Raw genomic sequence first — 20,613 nt, forward strand, 5'->3', positions numbered from 1 at the left:
GTGAGGGCGGGGCGGCGCACCGCCATATCCGCCGTACATGCCGCGGCCTGCGACGGCGGTGGCGGCGAGGCGTCACGGGCGGCGAGGGCGAGAGCGAAAGCGGCGGCTTGAGAGCGGCGGCGGCGAGGGCGAGGGCGGCGGCGAGGGCGGCGGCGCGAGGTAAGGTGCGGCGCGAGCGGCGGCGAGAGCGAAGGAGAGCAAGGGGGCGGCGAGGGCGGCGGGGAGGGAGGCATCCGCACCGTACCCATACATGCCTCCGTACATGCCGCCTGACGCCGAACAGCAGCGGCAGGCTGATGAGAGGACGCGCAAGAGACGAGAGAGCAGGCCAGGCGAGAGGAGGCAATCGAGAGGAGGCGAGCCGAGAGAAGAGGAAGCCGAGACGAGAGAGGAGGGGAGCCGAGAGAAGAGGAAGCCGAGACGATGGAGAGCATCACACCGTAGCCGCCGCCGTAGCCGCCGCCGTAGCCGCCGCCGTAGTAGCCTCCCGAGTAGGGGTAGTATCCGTTGTAGTAGCTGCGAGGGGAAATGCGGCGGCGAGTGCTCAGGGCGGCGGCAGCAGCAACAAGGGGCACTGCATCCGGACGGCAGCGCAGTCCACGCAGCGGAGGGGGAAACCGCACCCGTTGACGCCGAGGCCGAGCTCAGCGGTGAGGTCCGTGCGCGGGCCGCCGTACATCGACATCGAGCCGTACCCGTACCCTCCAGAGTAAGGGCCTACATGAGGGCGCGCATCTGTAAAACAAGTGGCCGCGCCACAACTTTTGCGAGCATAGAGCAGCAGTTGCACCGTACATCGAGCGGGAGAGTCCGTACCCGCCTGCGAAGAACGGACGGTGCCGTTGTGAAAAGGGATTACGCGAAATCGCGGCAGAATTTGGGAGGTGGCTGTTGTGGACTGATGGAGGCAGCGGAACGAAAAAGGGCGGTGGCCGTTCACCGCGCATCATCGTCATTTGCATGACCGGTGCCGCCTGGCGCGCGGCGAGGGCCGTCGTCGCCGCGGCCTTTGGCGTGACCGCCGCGGGCGTGAACCGCAGGGCGGGCGTCGCGAAGAGCAAGGCCAGCATTGTTTCCGAAGCCGATTTGGGAATCTTTGGGACAAAGATCCTCCAGATGAAGAGACGGCAGGCGACCGCCGCGTAAACGTGCATCGTCAAAGCAGCCGCGCGAGGGGGCCCAAGCAAGGCTGTCACAGAGTGTGATGGCGATCTCCGGTCCGGTCCCGTGCCGGTATGTCCACGACCACGTGCGGAGGTGAGGTGACGTGGCGGTAGTTCATTCACGGCATATTCTGCCCAAATACGTAGAGATTTTTATTAACTTCTTTCTTCAAATACGTGGTTGCAACCCGGTGTGCACTGTGCAGTTAGGGTAGGAGAGCTACGGTAGGTACACGTAGGGGGTTCTTCTCTCGACGACGAGATTTTGGAGATATGATTGATATCTTGGCAGCACACTGGGTATCAAGGATTCCACTCTTGAGCACTTGAGCACTGACTGGATAGGCACCATGTGCTGCGCCTGGTAGCGGCCAGAGGGCAGCTTGCCCACGTTCTTGTAGCTGGGCTCTCCCCCCCTTTTCTCGCCAACCTACTAAATCCTGAGAGTTCTCTGCCCCGTCGAAGTGCAGAATAGGCGGCACACCTGCTTCCCCCATATGGCGCTTGCGCCGCGATCTGCGAGCCAGTTTCAAGCGGTGCGGATGACCACCACATTCAGCTTGGATGGCAATCGGGCGAGATCAGCGACATCAGTTGCTTGGGCCTTGACAGGAAGGCCATCTCCATGCAAGTGCTACACCTTGCTCGACAACTTGCGCTGGACGACCTACATACCCTGACAGAACCACACTCGGCAGCGCAGGCAGAGGTCGTCACCACCTGCACAGCGGCGTAGAGTGTAGCATACTTTGCAGTGAGGTAGCACCTAGCGTACGAGAGAGCAGCAAGGTTATCATAGCTGTCTTAGAGCTATCGATCACCAAAACGTGTGAGCTGTTCTCAACAAGATTGGAGAGTTTCTGTCGCAATGGCCGAAACAGCCCCTTTGGATTTCGAGCGTCATCCCTGGCGTCGCTGTTCGTGCGTCCTGCAAAGACGCATGCCCTCTGCGCCGCCGTGTTTGACGCCCCTCTGGCCGATCGTCTCGCGTTTGCCATCTTCGCGAGGATAGATGCGCTATTGCTAAAGTTTCCGTGCATGCCCGGCTCTTTCCAGTCCGCGAAGATATACGAGGGGATCAGGCGAGCAACACAAGGTTCGTCTCTTCCCTCTCGCCAGAATGTCGCATACGCCAGTTGCACCTCGCTGCAGTGCGCGTCACCAACCCCAATTCGCACAGGGTACGGAAAGTCTTCCACATTCACACCACCCCTTGAGACTTCCGTGAAACCCGCAATGAGCATCGACGCTGTCCGGCCAGCTCTGCCCAGATAATCTCGCCCAGTCAAGACGTAGGTCACCCCATCTTTGTGTGTCACCCACATGAGACGTTGGACTCCGCGGATTGCATCTGGGGGCCAAGATGCTGGATTGTGGGAACAGAATCCGGTCTGGTTGCATCCCCGTGCTGCACATGGGTGGTGCAGTGAGAGTTGAGACAGCGTGAAGGCTGTCTCGCCGCAGTGCACTTGGAGCACTTGGAGTGCAGTCCTTATCCGCACATCCAGCGGAGCTAACCCGCCGCTTTTCTTCTTTCTGGCAGCATGAGCGGCGCCATCCGCCCCTCCCTCGTGCTCTCCGACCTGGCTCAGGGCAACCTGGCCTCACTACTCGCCCTCCTCTCTGAGCTGACGCGCAGCACGTCACGCATTGCCCAGCTCGACGCGCGGCACGACACCGAGAGGCAGGACACGCTGCTCACCTGGGCCGCTTGTTACGGGCAGGCCGAGGCGGTGCGGCTGCTGCTCGAGGGCGGCGCGAGCGTCGGGGCGACGACTGGCGGCGGCGCTTCCGCGCTGCATATCGCGTGCCAACAGGGCCACGTCCAGTGCGCGCGGCTGCTTCTCGAAGCGAGCGCGGCGGTCAACCAAGCGGCGGGTGGAGGCTTCTCGCCGCTGCGCATCGCGAGCCAGCTGGGCCACCTCGAGATCGCCCAGCTGCTGCGCGACGCTGGCGCTGACATCAACCAAGCCACGCAGGATGGTGGCACGCCGCTGATCATCGCGTGTCAGAACGAGCGCCTCGAGATAGCGCGGCTGCTTCTCAAGGCTGGCGCGTCGGTCAACCAAGCCACGAATATTGGCGTCACGCCGCTCTTCATGGCGTGCCAGCACGGCCACCTCAAGATCGCCAGGCTGCTCCTCGAGGCTGGCGCGTCGGTCAACCAAGCCAGGGACGACGGTACCACGCCGCTGTTCATGGCGTGCCAGAAGGGCCACCTCGAGATCGTCCGGCTGCTCCTCGAGGCTGGCGCGGCGCCCGACCAAGCTGCTGATGACGGCGTCACGCCGCTGGTCGTTGCGTGCTACCAGGGCCACCTCGACGTCGCCAAGCTCCTCTCCTCCTACGGCGCCTCCCGCGCCGCTACGCCCTTCGGCACGACCGTGGAGGCCGCAAACAGCCGCGGCCACGCCGACCTCGCCGCCTGGCTGGTCGCCAGCCGCGGCTGGACGCCGCTCCAGCACCTCGAGGCGTTTCCAAGACTAGCGGCCGAAGGCGTGAGTGCATTGCCCTCACGCCCATTGCCCCTCTTCCGCAGGCGCTCACCTTCGACCGAGCGCGGGCGCTGCTGCGCGGCGGCGCGGACTCTTCGGCCGGCGAGCCTTCTGCCCTCGAGCGGGCGCGCGTCCTCTGCTCGTGGGGCGAGTCGGATCCGACCGCTGCGGCCGTCGGTTCCAGAGTCGAGATCCGCTCTCTGGTCTCGCGGCCGTCGATGAACGGCAAGGTCGGCGTCATCGTCTCCGCAAACGCTTCGACGGCCCGCTTCGGCGTGCGCGTGGCGGGCGAGGCCAAGGCGCTCGCACTGAGGCGCGCAATGCAATGGTCTCTCCCCGACTCGCCGGAGCCTCTCTTGAATACCCCATGCCTCTGCCCTCCCTCAGGCCGGCCAACTTGCAGCCAGCGGCCGAGGCGGTGGAGGTGGGCAGGCTCATCCTCAAGGCGGCGGAGTGGTCGCCGCAGTCGCACGAGCTCTTCCCGGAGCCGGCTCGCAAGCGGGCGGTCGAGGTGATGCGGCTGGGCTACCTGATCGCCTGGGACGAGGCGCGCTTCGACAGCCGCGAGGGAGCGGCTCCAGAGCTGGCTGACGTCTGGCGCGGCTTTGTGCTGCCAAGGGTGGTGGTGCGACTGACTGCACAAGCCACAACGGTCCTGTGTTTTCGTGATCGTGGCAGGCCAAACGCAACGTGTTAGATACTTTTTTTGTAGAGGGATACGCAATAAGCTATACAGGGCGGCAGTCGACTCTCCTACCAGTGCTGTCCGTGGCCTCTGCCGCGGCCCCTCCATCGCCCCGCCCGCGCCCCCCTCGCCCACGCCTCACGTAGTACTCTGTTGCCCCCGTGCCCCGTGCGACCGTCGAGGAGCGCGGCGCGGCGCTCGTCGCCCCTCACTGCGCGCCGTTGCTCGGCGAACCGCGAGCGAAAGCTGCGACGCGCTGGCTGCTGTGGAGCTGCTGCTCTCACCGTTGGAGCGGGCGGAGACGGGGCAGCTCGCGCGGGCGGCGGGGCGGCCCGGCACCTGCGGGGGGATGTGGCGCAGCATGCCTCCGAGGGAGAGGCGGGCGGTGGACGAGGGAGCAGCGGGGATAGAGCTTGGGAGAGGGGGGAGGCGGAGGGGAGAGGGGGGTGAGGAGAGCGGGGAGGGGAGGAGGGGAGGGAGAAGGGGGGCATAGGAGAGCGGGGAAGGTGAGGGGAGGGAGGGGGAGGGGAGGGGAGGGTGAAGGGCAGGGGAGGGAGGGGAGGGGGGGGGGGTAAGGCTGCCCGGCCCACCTCGAGCGTCGAGGCGGAAATCCTCACCCTCTGGGCCGGCGCGGGGGCCCCAGAGGGTGTCCATGCGGGGGGGCGATGGGGTCCCATGGCCCGCCGCAGGCGCCGATTTCTTCAGTTTTTCTTTTTTTGCGCGATTTTTCAGTTGTTTTCACGGGAATTCGGCGTATCTAGATACTTGCGGCCATGCTATCACGCCTTGCGACATCCTTTCGGCGCTGCTGACCGTGCCGTGCTGCACAATTGATCACCTGCATAGCTCGCGGCCTTAGTATCAAGCATTCAGTGACGACCTGATCGTACGGCCAGTAGGAAGGTCAAGGTGTCCTTCCATCGTGTGCACGCTTGGTGCAATGCGCGTCGCCTCGGATTGGCTGCTGGCACTCTCGAGGCTATGCCTACACAGCCTCGCGCGCATGGGCAGTCATGAAGGACCACGCACCTTCTCAGGACAGCGCCGGTGCCTCTCTCTTGGACCGGCAAACTTTGTGGTCTAGTGTCACCAATATGGGACCAGTGCGGCATCGCGCCATCGACAGCTCTGAACTGCGCCTCACCACTGACCGGGGAGGCCGCCAAGTGGGCCAGCACCGGTCGCACATTGTGGCAGCAGTCAGCAGTCCATGGCTGATAGCTAGAGCAGCAGCGTCAGGGCAGGGTCGGATCGTGTCAAGCCTCTCGCCCGGCCGGCCGCGTGCAGACGTCGGCCTGTCTGCTGTCTGGAGTGATCTGTCGGCGGTCAGTACGACCGATCAGGTTGGAGGTTACTGATGATTGGAGGGTCTATCTGTGTGTACTCTTCGAGATCTCTCCAAATCTGCCATCTAATCAACCGTAATCATTCGGGAAGTTGGTGCTAATAGAGACTAATAGAGCCGGAGCCCCGTTTCCGCACTGCGGCGCGGCGCACGGTGCCTCCGGGGGCCCCCGCGCCCCCCCAGAGTCCTCACCGCAGTCGAGGTTGGCGCGCCTGCGGTGCGAGATATGGCGAGATTTGGCGAGACTTGGCGAGACTTTGGCGAGATGAGGCGCCGTCGAGGGCTGGCGAGTGCCGGATCCTGCAAGAGGCTCGAGCGAAGATGGCTTGTTTTTTTCCGTATCCGATTTTTTAAGATTGGGGGAAGGACAGACGTGCCGCCTTTGCAGGAGTTCGAGGGGGGGGGGGGGGGGGCATCGACACGCGGGGAGGAGCTGGCGACGCTCGACAGGGGGTCCTGCCCCTGTGTCAGTCACTCTACGAAGCATGAACTCGGCACTTGGAGCACTTTTGGAGTGCGGTCATAAGCCTCACATCCAGGGCCGGGGAGCTAAGAAGCGCACCCAGCGGGCCGGATGATCGGGAGCGGGTTACGGGCAAGAGAGCCCTAGCCCTGGGGGGTGCGCGTTCGCAGGGAAAGGGCCGTAAAGTAAACACGGTCTCCGCGGGTTAGGGCGTAACCGATTCTTCCGGCATGCCGGCGCGATCGAGGCGAAATGAAAGCCGCGCCTGGGCAGGATGACGCGCGCGTTGCTGGAGTCAGAGGCGCCCGCCGAGGAGGACAGCGAGGACCCGGTGCTGGGGTGCGCAAACAAGGCACCACCTTCGCTCGCCTCACCCGTGCCGTGTGTAGCAGCTCTTGCCCCCGAAAACAGGCGCGAGACGATGAAGAACTTTTCAAAACAAATCGTCGAGCGCGGCGTCTCTGTTCGGAGACGGGAGGCCATCGCCTCAGCACAGGCCCTCACGCGATCACCGCTGCTCGCCTCTGAGCGTAGGTTGGAGGTCCCGCGTGCCGCGAGGCGTCGGTCCCGTGAGCTCTCTCTCGCTGAGACATCCCAGCGGGCTGCTGCATTGGACGAGTCGGCACCAACGAACTGGGAAATCACACCAGACCTAATGAAGCTGCCGTGGTCAAAGGTGTTGCAGCGGCTGCCTTCCGAGAAGAAGGCGGAATGATTGCAGCCGCGGCAACGCGGCAGCCGTTCCTGGGGGGCTCTGTCAGACACCCCCATCTGCGGCACGCGCGCTGGCCAGAGCAGCCCCGACCCGGTGTGGGGCGAGTTTCCTCCCGGTAGAAGAGTTTTGTAAACTTATCGCCCCAACGTCAGCACGCCAGCCGCTTGCGCCTACCAGGGCACGGCCGGGCGGCACACGGATGAGGCGCCTCAAACTCCGCCGGTCGCTCGAGCATCCTCGGCGAGCTCTGGCACAAGTAGACTCGCACCTGCCACGGCGGGGGTGACACCAGCCAGGGTGAGTGGCAGCGGGGGGGGGAGGGGGGCGAGGGCGGGTCGGAGCCTGGCAGAGCGCATCGCCGCCCGTCGCCGTTCTGATCGGGTAGCTGTCCGCTGAAGGCAAGAGGCCCCACTCTACTGCCTCAGACTGGATCCTCAGGCGCTGAAAGATGAATCCGAGGGTCTGCTCGAGGTTTCGCGACGTCTGGGGGACGTCGTCCCAAAACCCGGAGTAGGAACGGGACGCCCAGTGGCGCGCGGCCTGCGGGCCAAGAGGGCGGGGCGGTCGGCGTGTCGGCTGGGCCCCAATGTGAGACACGAGTGGCCAACCCACCGCCCCTACTCACCGCCGCAGTGAGCAGCAGCGTCTTATCGTTGACGGCCGGCGGCGCCAAGGGGTCCCTGGTCGCCTCCCTGTCTTGCCCAGCGCCGTGGGTGTTGCAGTTCTTGGAGAAGGCTGTGCCGTTTGCCGCCCTCTGGTGGCATTGTATTCTCTCCCAGAACATCTTTGCGCGGCACGCGGCCAGCATGGCTGCAAGCCGCGCCTCGAACCAAGGCAAATCGAGGGGGCCGAGCCAGTGGTCGTTGTCGCTCGTCTGCAGAAAGAAGGAGTACCTCCGGGCGGCGAGCGCCAGCCGCGTGAGCACCTCGAGGCCGTGGAGCTTGCGCAGCACGTTGCGGCCGGTGACGCGGCGCGCTGGGTGCCAAGGCTGGGGCTCGAAATAGAGGCCCAGATACGGATTGTACATGTTCATCACGCCTGCGGGTCGTAGGAGCGGCACGAGGGCGCGGCTCAAAGCAGCCGCGCCGTCCGCGCAAGGGAAGGGCGCGATCCAAGACAGAGACAGGACACACAGGGTCACAAGGGCCATCTCTACGGCGGCCCACGCTGGGCACCGAATCGCTTCAGCGAGGCGCCGCGAGCAAGCTCGTCCGAGATGTTTGGCATTGCACCGACCGAGAAGTAGCGGAGCTGTCCGCCTGCCGCCTCCACCCGTTGACGCACGTGGGCCTCGCTGATCCAGGCGCCGGCATCGGAGGCTTGGAAGCCAGGGGGCGGCGCAACCCACTTGTGGCTACCCTCCGAAGCGCTGCTTCCCGTCCGTGCTAGTTCGATGAAAAAGTCCACCTCGTAGCCGGCCCGCCTCGCCGGCAGGAGGATGCGCCGCAGCTTTGAGTCGAGCAGGAAACGATCGGTCACACCCACCAAGATGACCGCGAGTGCCTTTTCTGCGAATGCGGCTTGCCCGGCTGATCGCCGCCTCTTGCTTCCTGTTGCCGAGGCGGGCTGCCCGGGCTGCCGCGGCGGCGGCTTGCGCGCAAAAGGCGCGGGCCGTCGAGGCGGATTGAGGCCGACACCCTCTACGTCTTCGAGAATCCGTCCGGGCTGGCCGTGGACCGCGTCAGAGGTGACGGGAAAGAGCTCGTGTCTGGACTGTGCGTTGGCCCTGGCCCGGCGGAGCTCGTCGCTCTCCATCGCCGCCGCTTCAACAAGTTTGGCGCAGCCAAGTCTGTTCATCGTTTCTCGCGTTGGGCCACGCCGGAATGTTTTTCTTTTGTGTTCTGTGCCGTGGCGGAACAAAAGCCATGTGCGCGCGCGCCTCGCCCGAGCGCAGCCACCTGCGGACCTGGCCAGCCTGTTCCTGGCTCGTGCCCAGCCTCTCCTTCCTCTGCCGCCGGCCTCGCAGTCCCGCCCGCCAGCCATCACGCTGCAGAGCCTGCGTAGACGCCACAGACGCCAATTCTGCAGCCCACAGCCCTGGCAACTGAGGGCGAGGGCCAGCAGTATACGACGACGACGGCATCTCACACCCCGCGCTGGCCAGCGCCATCAGCCCCTCACGGCCCGGCCCAACCTTCCCTTCCCCACCCTCGCCTCCAGTGCCTCCAAATCAAGCCGTCGCACCTCTCTTCTTCAGCGAATGCAGCGCGGCAGCACCACGTCAGAGGCCGGGCCGACTGGCGGACCTGCATGCCCAGCCATGCCCCCCACTCCCCACCCGCTTGGATCGATCAGCTTGACAGCTCCACCAGCTCCCACCACCGCGTGTCGTGTCATGAAGCATGATAGATAGACATAGACTATCGTCATAGAAAGCATGAACCATCGAAAGGTCTGGTCTCCAAAAAGAGCTCTCGGCGGGCTGCGCGCGCCGCGCCCCGCCCCTTTTGCGCAGCAACACCTTAAATTTCATGGCCCTCCAAATTCGGGTCGGAGCGCAGCGGAGTGGGGCCCCGAGTTTGAAAAAGGCGACGGACGCTTGCATACTAGCCTCCAACAACGCCTCCCCGGCGCAGAGGGACCCCGGAGGGATGCTCAACCGCCCCACGCCACGCCGCTTGCGGCGGTCCTATTCCCAGCTCGCGGGGCCACTTCTTATTTGAGTACCTTCGATTATGAAAACAAGAGTTTTGACCGCGCAAGATATAAAGGGTGGCTAAGGGCTCTGCCCGCAAGGCGCCCGCGTCGCAGACGCGGTACCATTGACAAATCTGCAATATACCCCCACACGAACAAATAGCAAAATCCGAATACCGTGCAGAAACCATGTGATGTCGGCCGTGGACGGGGGCAAGCCTTCAGCTCACAGCTGGTGCCAGACATTCGATTGTGTTGACAAGATTCGTAAAATTGAAGCCAAGAACGTCCGCCAAATCCGTGCTTTCGGAGCAACTTGAGGGAAAGCCGCTGATCGAGCCCAGCGTGCCCGCGGCCGCCTCCCGCGCAGCACCGCCGCTGAGGACGACACGCTGCGGAATCGGATCGAGCCCATGGAGGAGGAGGGTGCAGTCGGCGAATCGGAGGAGGAGGAGGAGGGCGCAGTCGTCGACGTTGGCGTGTCTGACTCAGAGGAGGAGTTGGAGGTGCTCCAGCAACCTAACCTGATCCAGAAGCTCGCCGACGTTGTCAGGTTACGTGCGTCATGCGTGATCGAGCTTTCCCCTGACCATGCCCGTGATAGCACCATCACTGTCGCCGTCCTGGTTTTGAACGTGGCAGCTAGGCTCTAGGGACTCGGTAGTCGTGACCGCCCCCTGAGTGTGAGGAGCAGGAGAGAGAGAGCTTTGTGGTGTTGGTGTACGCAATAACGGGACAGGGTGGTTGTTCTCTCCATCTCCCCTTCTAGCTCTTAGCATGAGCTGCGCCCTGGTGTCCGACCCCTTTTGCGCAGCAACACCTTAAACTTTTAGGCTGCCCTCCAAATTCGGGTCGGAGCAGGTGTGTATTCTTTTTGCTTGGGGCGGACAGCATGATGAAATTCTGGAAAAACCTGACCGGCCCCTGCGGTGCCCCTACCTACCTACCTACCTACCTACCCTACTTATGGGAAACTAAAAAAGAAATCACGGTATGGGTGAAGGTGGGGTACTATACCAACTAAAGTGATGGCTGGTGGTACTCTCCTGCAATCACAGTCCTTCCTGTGACATGGCAGGCCACTATCAAGCCCTACAAGCACCAGATCACCGACTTGGGGAGGGTTGACGTCGTGATTTTCGCCGAAAATTTCTTTTTTTGCTGTGAAAATTCCGGCGTGAAGAGAGGGAAAACCCCGACGGGAGCGCCCAGACCTACCCTACCTACCCCGTCATGCTGTCCGCCCCAAGCAAAAAGTATACACACCTGGTCGGAGCGCGTATAGCGGAGTGGGCCCCGAGTTTGAAAAAGGGCGACGGACGCTTGCGTCCTAGCCTCCAACAACGCCTCCCCGGCGCAGAGGGGCCCCCGGAGGGATGCACAACCGCTCCACGCCACGCCGCTTGCGGCGGTCCTCTTCCTTCCCAGCTCCGCCGAGGGCCACGTTATTTTTGGCGCCCCCGACTGTCAGAGTTATGTCCGCGGGCGAGCCACCTGTGTGCCCTGTGGTAAAGGACTTTCTCGCTCGGCAGGGCATCATCGCCTTCGCTGGTCTCGTCTTCCTCGGCTGGACGTGGGTCCGTGTGCGTCGTGGTCTCGAGACCCGCGACGTGCGGACGTTTGCGGCAGACACGTCCAAGCAGGCGGGGCAACAGGCCATGGGCGGCGCCATGATGGTGGTGCTGGGGCACAAGCTCGCCGAGGACGGCTTCTCGCCCCTCGCCTGGTACGGTGCGCTTTATCCCTTCGAGATTGTGCTCACCACCGGCTTCACCGGCGTGTTTCGGCGGCTGAACGAGGTGCGCCACGCACACGAGGGCCCGCGCCGCCAAGGGAGCCGCCGCTACACGTCTGCGCCGCGCCGCGCCTTCTCAGGCACTCGCGCTGCACATTTCCACCGAGAAGCCGTGGCTAAGCTGGGCGCAGCCGCTGGCCAATGTCGGCCAGTACGGGCCCGGAGGCCGGTCCGACTTTCGGTGCTCGTGGTACGCGGCGCAGCTGCTGCAGGCCGCCTGCTCGCCCCCGGCCGTGTGGCGCAGGCTGCCCTCCCGCCGCCTCCGAGTGCCAGCCCCCGCCGTCAGTGCCTCCGCAGGCGACGCTGCTGATCGGGCTACCTGCGAGGCTCTGCGCACTCGGGTTAGTCTCCGCGTCGCTGCTGCTGCTCCCCTCGCCGCTGAGCCCGTGCCACCAGCTCGCGCGCGCATACTTCCTCTCGGGCTGGCCGTGCGGCGTGCAGGCCTCACCCCAACCCCAACCCCAACCCCTCGGTGGCTGTGTGGCGCGCAAGCCGCCGCCATCCTACACGCCTGCCCCAACCCCAACCCCCAACCCCAACCCCTGCAGGCCGCCGCCATCCTATACGCCTGCCCCCTCCTCGGGGACGCCGTGCAGTTCATCGTCATCGACCGGCTGCAGGCGGCGCAGCCCCCCTGCTCGGGCCCAGGGCCCGCGGAGCCCAGGCCGGAGCCCGACCCACTGGCCCTCCACGCCCGAGACGGAAGCCCGAGACCAGACCCTCCAAGCCCGTCGCTCAACCTGCTGCAGGCGGCGCGAGGCCCGGCGCCCGGCCGCCGCTCCCTCGGCTCGTCCCGCCCCTCCGTGATGGCGAGGGTAAGCCACGTGCTCGCTCCCTTCTCCGCGCGCCGCTCCTCGGACGGGTCGCCGCACGACGACGAGCTAGGCAGGCGCATCCTGCTCACGCCCTCGCAGCCAACCTCGCACGACCCCTCCCCGGACGGGAGCAGAGCAGCAGCCGCCGCAGGGCCTCCGGACCACAGACTGCCGTGACGTCGCAGCGCCGCCTCGCCGCCGCCGCCACCGCCAGCCACATCATTGTTCCGCGCTTGTGAAGAACAGTCTACAGTCAGGTGTCAGCCGCTCGGACTGGACACCTCTCGACTCAGAGTGTTTAAGTCATTTACTTGAGCTCCCACAGTCAGCTGCTCACTGCTCAGCTCACGCGCGCGGGTAACACCTAACACGCGAGACCGGACCACTCGCTCACTCGCGCCGCGCTCGGCTCTGACTCGCCACACCGCCCCCCAGCGCTCAAACTCAAAGCCAAAATACATGTAGACAGCGGAGCGCACGTATGTTTGGGTCACTTGTGACGGCTCTCGCACACCGCGCCGCGAGGTCGCATCGGGCTGGACTCCGCCGAAGAGCAAAACGAGTCGTCGGCCGCGGCGCGTATGCCCTCCGACTCGCACGCCGTGCCGCGGTTTCCTGATAGCGGTCCGCGCCGCCTTCTCCGCCACCAATCCACGCCCTTGCGGGCGGCGACGCACAGCGAGAGAGCGAGCGACGCCGCGCCGAGCCAGACGCCGCAGAGGGCCGCCCTGCGCCCGAGCCAGCCGCAGCTGCTCGTCGCGCCGATGTGGCGGGGGAGCGGCGGGCCGGGGCGAGCGAGCGGCGAGGCGGCCGGCTCCGGGAGGGTGCTGTTGGCGGTTGTTCCGACGGGCGGGGCGGGGAAGGTGAGCAGCTGCAAGGCGGCGACTCCGAAGGCGAGTGCGGCGGCGGCGAGCATCGGCAGGTCGAGGAGGGCCATCTCGCCGTCGAGGAGGCCTCGCCGCTTCTGCAGCGCGAGGAGAGAGGCGCCGAGGAGGAGGCCGAGCCCGAGCTTGAGGTGGCGCGCCGCGTCGTCGTCGTCGAGCTGCGGGGGGAGGGCCGCGGGTGAGAGCGATCGCCGGTGACGAGGAGGCTGGGGTGAGGCTTCGAGGGCGACCTGCGGGTGGCCGAGGAACAGGAGTCCCACCCAGCCGACGCAGAGGCCCCACGAAAGGTGCGGCCAGAGCAGCGCGTCGGCGCGTCGGCGCGGGAGCGTGAGCAGCGCCTGCGCGAAGCGGACCTCGGCGGCGCCGGCCGCGGCCAGGAGCAGGCCCATCGCGAGGTGCTGCAGCTGGGCGAGGTCACGCAGCGCAAAGTCGCACTTTTCGGCGAACGTGACCGACGGCTTGATCAGCCATCCAACCCACCCAATGAGCCACAGCCCGCAGGCGCCGGTCGCGCCTCCGGCGAGCAGGAAGGCGCGCCGCAGCGACAGCGCCTCCAGGAAGAGGCAAGCCCACACGAGCAGCACCGCTATGGCCAACACGCCAAAAATGCGGTGCGCAAGCCACACGCCGTGCGACCATTCGCCCTGATCTAGCCAGGGCACGGCGAATCTGTCGCCGCTGCATTCCATTAGTGATGAGGGCGTGGGAGTGTCGCTCAGGCGAGGCAGCAGGCAGCGTGGGAGCGTCGGCCGCAACGCGCGCACACCGAAAAGAAGAAAAGTAAGCGCAGTACTCCCGCTCGCGCGAATAAAGGATAACGGACACTGTCACTGATCACAAGAGGGAGATTTCTTGTTGGGGTTCAAAAAAATCTCTCTGATCACTGGCATTGGATTGAAGATCCGTCACCGGCCGGGTTTGCCGAGCGGCAGCGGCGGCGGCTCGTCGAGCGGGAGCGGCCCCGACTCGTCCGCGGGCAGCCCGAGCTCTTTGAGCGAGATCTGGCCGCTGCCGCGCGAGAGGGGTCGCTGCTGCGACTCGTGCGGCGCCCACCCGATCAGGTACACCACCTGAAAGGCGGCGGGCACGTTTCCCTCCTCGTCGCCGTAAATCTCGCCGTAGGCCGAGGCGGCGGCGAGGAGCGGGTCGAGGCCGACCGCGGAGCGCTGCAGGTTGGCGGCGGACTCGGCCATCGAGCGGAGGTGGTGCCACAGCGTCCACGCGTCCGGGTAGTGGATCACGATCGTCTCGGTGTCCACCGTCGGCAGAGCGAGGCCCGACGCCTGCAGCAGCGCTCCAGCGTCCGCCATCGAGACGAGCGGGGACATGTGCTGCGAGACGCCGCCGCGCCGCTCGAGATCGGCGAGGACAAAGGCGGACCGCATCTCCGCCAGCGTCTCGCCGCCGAGGAAGGCGCACAGGAAGAGCCCGTTCGGCTTGAGGGCGCGCCGCACCATCTTGAGCGTGCCCGGCAGGTCGTTGATCCAGTGGAGAGCCATCGAGCAGACGACGAGGTCGACCGACTCGCGCTCGAGGACCACCTCCTCCTCGTCCAGGCACGCCTGCTCCACCTCGAACGGCGTGCCCTCCGCCCCGTGCACCGGCGGCGACGGCCCGGCGGCGTCGTCCGCAGAGCGGCGCAGCATCCGCGCGGAACAGTCGATCTCACGGAGGCGCCGGATGCCGCGGTCGTTGCCGAGGGCGCCGAGCGCGCGCCGCACGTGGCCGGACCCGCAGCCCAGGTCGACCACCTCTGCAAACGAGTAGGACTCGTGGATGTCGTCGAGCCGTTCGACCAGCCGGTTCGCGACCTCGTCGCGCAGGTAGGCGTAGCGGTCGTAGTCCGATGCGGCGGCGGCGGCGTCGCGCTGCCACGCCTTCAGCCGCCGATCGAACACCTGCACGCTGGAGAGGCGGCGGACAGGCGGCCGGAGGCCGCGGAGCAGCCTGGTCGCCGACATATATTTTTCTGCGAGTGTTTCTCTTTTTATCTCCTTTGAGCTACGCCACCTTCGACAGAGAGATTTTCCAGTCATGTAGCTCTTACGAACATACCCGAGGGTGAACTGCTGACAGGGTTTGCGATGAGGAGCGATCCGAACGTGGTATTCGGGTGATCAGATCACTACTAGACACTACCGCGCCGAAGCGCTTGGAGCAAGGCCAAGGGAACTGCCACGTATGCGGTATGGGTCCCAGACTAGCACCCCACCTCGCGAGCCGACGTTCTGGCTCAGCGAGGTTGCTATTTTTGAAAACCAACATTTCTTCACCTTCGATGCCTGCATTCAGTTGTGCGCCAAAATTCTCCTTCTTTCTAATCCCTAATCGAACCCTGGTAGCTTCTGGCCAGCCCGCAGGAAGGAGCCAACCATTTGGCGCTCGTTTAGCAGTCCGGGCGGCCCGTGCTGTGCGACCAGTTCAGCCGGTACAGAGTTTGCGAAGCGGTTGATGCAGAACCACCTGCGCGAGAGGGATTGGGGGGGGGGTGCTCACTGAGTGGCTGCGCATGGCAAGCGGGTGCAAACGGCGCGCATCACTTGTTCGAACAAAGCCACGCGTTGCCCACCGTCTTGGGCTGCAGCCGACTGAACTTCTTGATGTTGGACGCATTCACAAAGGCAATCACAGAGTAGCGTGCCGCGAGGTCGAGTGTGGGCGAATCGAGCAGGTTGTGGAGGTGTTCGTTTGGGAAGTTGATGACATTGCGGCAGTCGAATCTCATGCCGCACTGCTCCTGGACCACGTAGGATGTATACGAAAGCGATTGCACCAGCCGGAGCAGCGTCTCGGCGGCGGGGTGATGCGCAGCCAGCTCCATACTGAACACAGGACGGTCACGGGCAAGGGTCGATCGCATTCCTGACACGGCCAGGGCTTCCATGCCCTCGAGGTCCAGGTGAGCGAAACCGAGCGGGCTGTTCCACTCCTCCACCAGTGAATCGATGGTGCGCACCGCAACATCGTGCGCCGGGTTGCTGTTGTCGGTCCGTGCCGCTGATCTCTGCTGGATGTCACCAATTTGTATTGACATGTCGAATCCAACACCGCCTTCCGTCTTGCCATGCAGCACGCCGGACGCGTTGGAGACAGCCGCCACATACGTGCGGAGGTTTCTGTGAGCTTTCATGCAGCTGCCCAGCGTTCGTACGAGCTTCCGGGACGGATCGACGGCGCGGACCGTGCGCTCCGGCTGCTGGCAGGCATACATGCATGACCACGAACCGTCACGCGCTCCCACATCGAGCACGTCGCCCGAGCGAATGGCTCCGGGCTCGTTGAACAGGCCGTGCACGATTGCGTTGAAGCTCAGCTCCGACATTGGTTTGTTGCACAGGCCGTTTCGCAGAGTGGAGCCGATCTCGCTGAGCAGAGCCGCCACAACGACAGGCAGCATATCGAGTAACTTGAAAGGGCGCTGACAGGCGTCGCAAACAACTGCTCCGGTGTGAAGATTTCGTAGACAGAGAGAGAGAAAAGAGAGACGGAGTTTGTGTTCTCTAGGCCCCTAAGGGCCCTACGCGCGGCGTGAGAGCTCGGAAGCGAGAGGGCCCAACTTGAGAAAAGAAAGAAAGAAAAGAAAGAAAACAGGCAACCCAAGGGAGGGATGGGAGGACGGCACGCCGCCACCACACAGGGATTTTAAGGAGAGGTGTGTGGTGCGCTAGCCGTATCGTGCTTTTTGGGTTGGGTTGGGTTGTTGGGTTGGGTTGGGTTGTTCCGCGTGAGGTTGGGTCGTCGGCGCGAAGGGTGAGGTCTCGACCGCCGCCGCTCACGCCAGCGGACGGCCACTGCCGGTGTTTTTGGCTTCGCCACCGTCCAAGGCGTGCGCCATGCGCTCGCCGGCATCGAGCGAGCAACGTGTTCGACCGACCGGCTTGCTGTGTGGCCGCCTTCTTGTGGCTCTCGTCGAGAGCGTTTTGCGTCCCGGCGGGTGGGAGAATGTGTGTCGTTGATGTGTCACTGTGTGCGTCACATCGATGTGGGTAACAAGCACGGTCGATCCGTCAAAGCGATACACTCGTTCCTATCACGCTGGAAGGCTTGCACGGAGCTCTGTGCCGGCACACAGAAGAGCCGTGCGGCAAGAAGAGCTCGATGGGGAGCGAGAACTGCCAGAGGTGCTCACCCAGGTTTCGGAAGTCCGCCTTGATGCGGTCAGTCCCCCCCAGGTTTGACCGCGCAGCTCGCAAGACTCGTCGAACACTCGTAGCCTTTCTGCGCCTCTGACTCTGCAAGCTATGCGCCGGGAAGAGCAGTTTATTCGCAATATATCGACGAGTTCGAGAGAGCCACAGGCTTTCGCTCGGGAGGGATTGAGTGCGTCGCGACGGACTTCAGGCTACACCTGAAAATCTGACGGTTCTCGCTCCCCATCGAGCTCTTCTTGCCGCACGGCTCTTCTGTGTGCCGGCACAGAGCTCCGTGCAAGCCTTCCAGCGTGATAGGAACGAGTGTATCGCTTTGACGGATCGACCGTGCTTGTTACCCACATCGATGTGACGCACACAGTGACACTTCAGACGACACACATTCTCCCACCCGCCGGGACGCAAAACGCTCTCGACGAGAGCCACAAGAAGGCGGCCACACAGCAAGCCGCTCGGTCGATCACGTCGCTCGCTCGATGCCGGCGAGCGCATGGCGCACGCCTTGGACGGTGGCGAAGCCAAAAACACCGGCAGTGGCCGTCCGCTGGCGTGAGCGGCGGCGGTCGAGACCTCACCCTTCGCGCCGACGACCCAACCTCACGCGGAACAACCCAACCCAACCACAACCCAACCCAACACGAAACAACCCAACTCAACCAACGCACGATTCTCAAGTTGGGCCCTCAGCGAGCTTTGCACGGCGATCGAGGATGGCACGTTCCGCGTGGTGTGACACAAATGAGAGGCGGGAGTGGGGAGGGTACGCAGTGCCCCCTCTCTCTTTTCTCCCAGTAAGCTAAAAGTACGTATTGCAATACACAGCAGGGAACACCCAGCTCCCGGCGGCCGCGCATCGGTGGTCCGCTTGAGCGCCATCCACCCATCCTGGCAACCATCCTCCGCCCGTCGTCCACGTCCACCTCATCCCCGCTCGGCCGCGCGCTGCGGATGCGCGGCTCGCGCCCGCCGAAGAAGCCTCGGGCCATCGCTGCGGAGGGCTCGACGCTCGCTCGCGCTCCTCCGCTGCTCCGTGTTTGCTCCTACAACGTGCTCGCGCAGACGCACCTCGAGACGCACAGCCACCTCTACCGCGGCGCGCCGCCCGACGCGCTCGACGGGCCGACGCGGCTCGCGCGGCTCATCTCTCAGCTCGCCGGCCTGGGAGCGGATGTGCTCGCGCTGCAGGAGGTGGAGCCTCCTGTCTTTGCCGCGCTCAGCCAGGCGCTCGGCGCGTGCGGCGTGCGCGGCGTGTACAAGCAGCGCACCGGCGCCGGCCAGCCCGACGGCGTGGCGGTCTTCCTCCGCACGCCGCGGCTGCAGCTGCTGTGCGTCGAGGAGGTCGAGTTTGCGGCGCTGGCGAAGCGGGAGCCCGACCTCGTTGTGCCCCCGCCGAGCGCCGAGCTCGCGCTGCGGCTGCGCAGGCAGGCGGACAAGGGCCAGGTCGCCCTCCTCGTGACCGTCCTCGACACACAGAGCGGTGGGGAGAGATAGAGCCTCCAGAGCAGAGAGCGACGCCGGAGCGGGGAGAGAGAGTCGAAAGAGCAGGGCCTAGTCTCTGCGCCCCTCGGCTGCTCCCTCCCCGCCCGACACGCCCCGCCCCCGGGCCGCAGGCGCCCGCCTCGTCGTCGGCTGCACCCACATCTTGTTCAACCCGAGCCGTGGCGCGGTCAAGCTCGGCCAGGTGCGAGAGCATATTTTGCTATATTATATCAAGCTCGGCCAGGTGCGAGAGCTCATCATGTTATATTATATCAAGCTCGGCCAGGTGCGAGAGCTCATCTTGTATCAAGCTCGGCCAGGTGCGAGAGCTCGTCACGAGGGCGCAGAGGGGCGCTGCGGCGGCGGGCGCGGGCGTCGTGATCTGCGGCGACTTCAACTGCTCGCCGACGTCGCTGCTCCGCTCCTACCTGGGCGGCTCGCCGGTCGACGCGCCGCTGAGCGAGGAGGAGCTCTGGGACGGGTCGGCAAGCCTCAAGTGGGGAGGAGGGGCCCGGCGGGGGCGAGGCGGGCGTGCGGCGGGGCGGGGCGGAGGAGGGCGCCACCGCGGCGGCGCTCCCGCCGACGCGCCGCGCGTGGTCGCCGCGCCGCACCCGCTGGCCGATCGGCTGAGGAGCGCCTACCTGGCGGCGGGAGGGAGGGAGCCGGATGCGACGACCTGCCACGCCGACGCGTGCGGCACCGTCGACTACATCATGTACGACGCGCGCGCCCTCTCGCCGCGCACGCTGCTGCCGACGCCGTCGCTGCGCGAGGTGCTCGCCGAGGGCGCGCGGTGGCCGTCGCGACAGCGGCCGTCGGACCACGTGCCAATCGCCTGCGACTTGGAGGTGCTAGTGGCGGGGGGAAGAGGGGGGGAATGACTTACGTTTAAACAGATCAAGATGATGTTTGTCGATGATTGCGTGCGTTCGTTGTTCGACGACGGGGGTCTCACACAAAGGCCTCTCCCTCCTCCTCCTCCTCTTCCTCTCCTTCCTCCTAGATAGAGCGTCGCGTCCTACCACAAGCTCAAGGGAGGTGCACTGTGAACGTGGAGCGACATAATAGGCTCGGGAGCTCAGGCCCATCTTCGTGCGATGCGCAGCGCCCTGCTTCTCGCTCTCGCCGCGCCTGCCGCGGCGCTCGCGCCGGGCAGCATGCTCAGCAGCAGCCGCGTGGTGTGCCGCGGGGGCGCGCCCGACATGATCGAGCGCGGCTCAAAAGTGCGCGTGCTGCGGCCCGAGTCTTACTGGTGCGGCGCCACCACGACCCTCATTGCACCATCCTCAGACCAACGCGATGGCGAGCCACGTAGCCTGCGGCGGGCGTCGCTGGTCGCCCGCTGGGCGCACCGCCCCGTCGCCGCGCTCGCACGTCACTTACTGTGGGCCCCACTTCTGGTCAACGCCGCCGCCGCCGCTGCCCGAGCTGCCTCGCCTTCACCTCTGTAGGTTCCAGGAGTGCGGCTCGGTCGCTACCATCGCCAAGGGTGGCGACCGGTATCCGGTGGTGGTGCGCTTCGAGAAGGCGCGCCGCACCCCCGTCCTCGCCAGCGAGTGCGTGTTTGACTGCGTGCCGGCCGCTGGCGGCTGCCGCCCCCTCCCCCGCCCTCCCCCGCCTCCCCCGCCGCCGCGGCCGGTGAGTTTCGCGCGCGCCCGCCACCAGGTGAACTACGCCGGTGTCGCGACCAACAACTTTGCGCTGGATGAGCTTGTGGAGGCGCGTCGTTTCTCTCGCTGCCAGCCCGCCTCCCGCCTCCCCCCCCCCCCCTCGCCAGCGCCCCTATGCATTTAGAGCCGCGCCCCCTCTGCTTCTCTCGCTGAGGCGGACCCGCCCGCCTTGCACAGGTGGAGGCCCCCGCCAAGAAGAAGGCGGCGAAGGCGGCTCCGGCGGCGAAGGAGGGTGCTCCCGCCGCCAAGGCTGCTCCTGCGGCGAAGGAGGTTTGCTGACCCCACGGAAGGGGGGGGAGGGTTCCCGGGGGGACCA

At 65.3% G+C, this 20,613-nt stretch overlaps 8 protein-coding genes across 8 annotated transcripts; 4 read left to right on the forward strand and 4 right to left on the reverse strand.

Annotated features, from left to right (window-relative positions):
- Positions 1-19: 19 nt before the first annotated feature.
- On the reverse strand, positions 20-1,071 carry EMIHUDRAFT_459064 (hypothetical protein; the record flags this gene model as incomplete). The annotated part of the gene is made up of 5 exons (XM_005769400.1): positions 20-47; positions 240-269; positions 440-516; positions 624-717; positions 792-1,071. Coding segments are annotated over 5 exons (508 nt in total), but the record flags the coding sequence as incomplete, so codon positions are not given.
- A 2,707-nt stretch (positions 1,072-3,778) lies between these two features.
- EMIHUDRAFT_370151 (hypothetical protein) lies at positions 3,779-4,319 on the forward strand (the record flags this gene model as incomplete). The annotated part of the gene is made up of 1 exon (XM_005769401.1): positions 3,779-4,319. A coding segment is annotated over one exon (306 nt), but the record flags the coding sequence as incomplete, so codon positions are not given.
- A 5,378-nt stretch (positions 4,320-9,697) lies between these two features.
- Positions 9,698-10,156, forward strand: EMIHUDRAFT_244557 (hypothetical protein; the record flags this gene model as incomplete). Its single annotated transcript, XM_005769402.1, has 2 exons — positions 9,698-9,790; positions 9,887-10,156. The coding sequence occupies 2 exons, from the start codon at positions 9,698-9,700 to the stop codon at positions 10,154-10,156; spliced, it is 363 nt and encodes a 120-aa protein (XP_005769459.1).
- Positions 10,157-12,603: 2,447 nt separating this feature from the next.
- On the reverse strand, positions 12,604-13,686 carry EMIHUDRAFT_244560 (hypothetical protein; the record flags this gene model as incomplete). Its single annotated transcript, XM_005769403.1, has 2 exons — positions 12,604-13,155; positions 13,228-13,686. The coding sequence occupies 2 exons, from the start codon at positions 13,684-13,686 to the stop codon at positions 12,604-12,606; spliced, it is 1,011 nt and encodes a 336-aa protein (XP_005769460.1).
- Positions 13,687-13,805: 119 nt separating this feature from the next.
- EMIHUDRAFT_430881 (hypothetical protein) lies at positions 13,806-14,958 on the reverse strand (the record flags this gene model as incomplete). The annotated part of the gene is made up of 1 exon (XM_005769404.1): positions 13,806-14,958. One exon carries the CDS (start codon positions 14,956-14,958, stop codon positions 13,903-13,905), a length of 1,056 nt encoding a protein of 351 aa, XP_005769461.1. The 3' UTR covers positions 13,806-13,902.
- A 363-nt stretch (positions 14,959-15,321) lies between these two features.
- On the reverse strand, positions 15,322-16,394 carry EMIHUDRAFT_244562 (hypothetical protein; the record flags this gene model as incomplete). Its single annotated transcript, XM_005769405.1, has 2 exons — positions 15,322-15,460; positions 15,538-16,394. The coding sequence occupies 2 exons, from the start codon at positions 16,392-16,394 to the stop codon at positions 15,322-15,324; spliced, it is 996 nt and encodes a 331-aa protein (XP_005769462.1).
- Positions 16,395-18,012: 1,618 nt separating this feature from the next.
- Positions 18,013-18,781, forward strand: EMIHUDRAFT_370153 (hypothetical protein). The gene has a single exon (XM_005769406.1). The coding sequence runs from the start codon at positions 18,097-18,099 to the stop codon at positions 18,637-18,639; it is 543 nt and encodes a 180-aa protein (XP_005769463.1). The 5' UTR covers positions 18,013-18,096; the 3' UTR covers positions 18,640-18,781.
- Positions 18,782-19,829: 1,048 nt separating this feature from the next.
- Positions 19,830-20,346, forward strand: EMIHUDRAFT_49896 (hypothetical protein; the record flags this gene model as incomplete). Its single annotated transcript, XM_005769407.1, has 3 exons — positions 19,830-19,879; positions 20,079-20,169; positions 20,293-20,346. Coding segments are annotated over 3 exons (195 nt in total), but the record flags the coding sequence as incomplete, so codon positions are not given.
- Between the last annotated feature and the right edge of the window lie 267 nt (positions 20,347-20,613).

Source organism: Emiliania huxleyi (assembly GCF_000372725.1).
Source record: "Emiliania huxleyi CCMP1516 unplaced genomic scaffold EMIHUscaffold_424, whole genome shotgun sequence".
NCBI lineage: Eukaryota > Haptophyta > Isochrysidales > Noelaerhabdaceae > Emiliania > Emiliania huxleyi.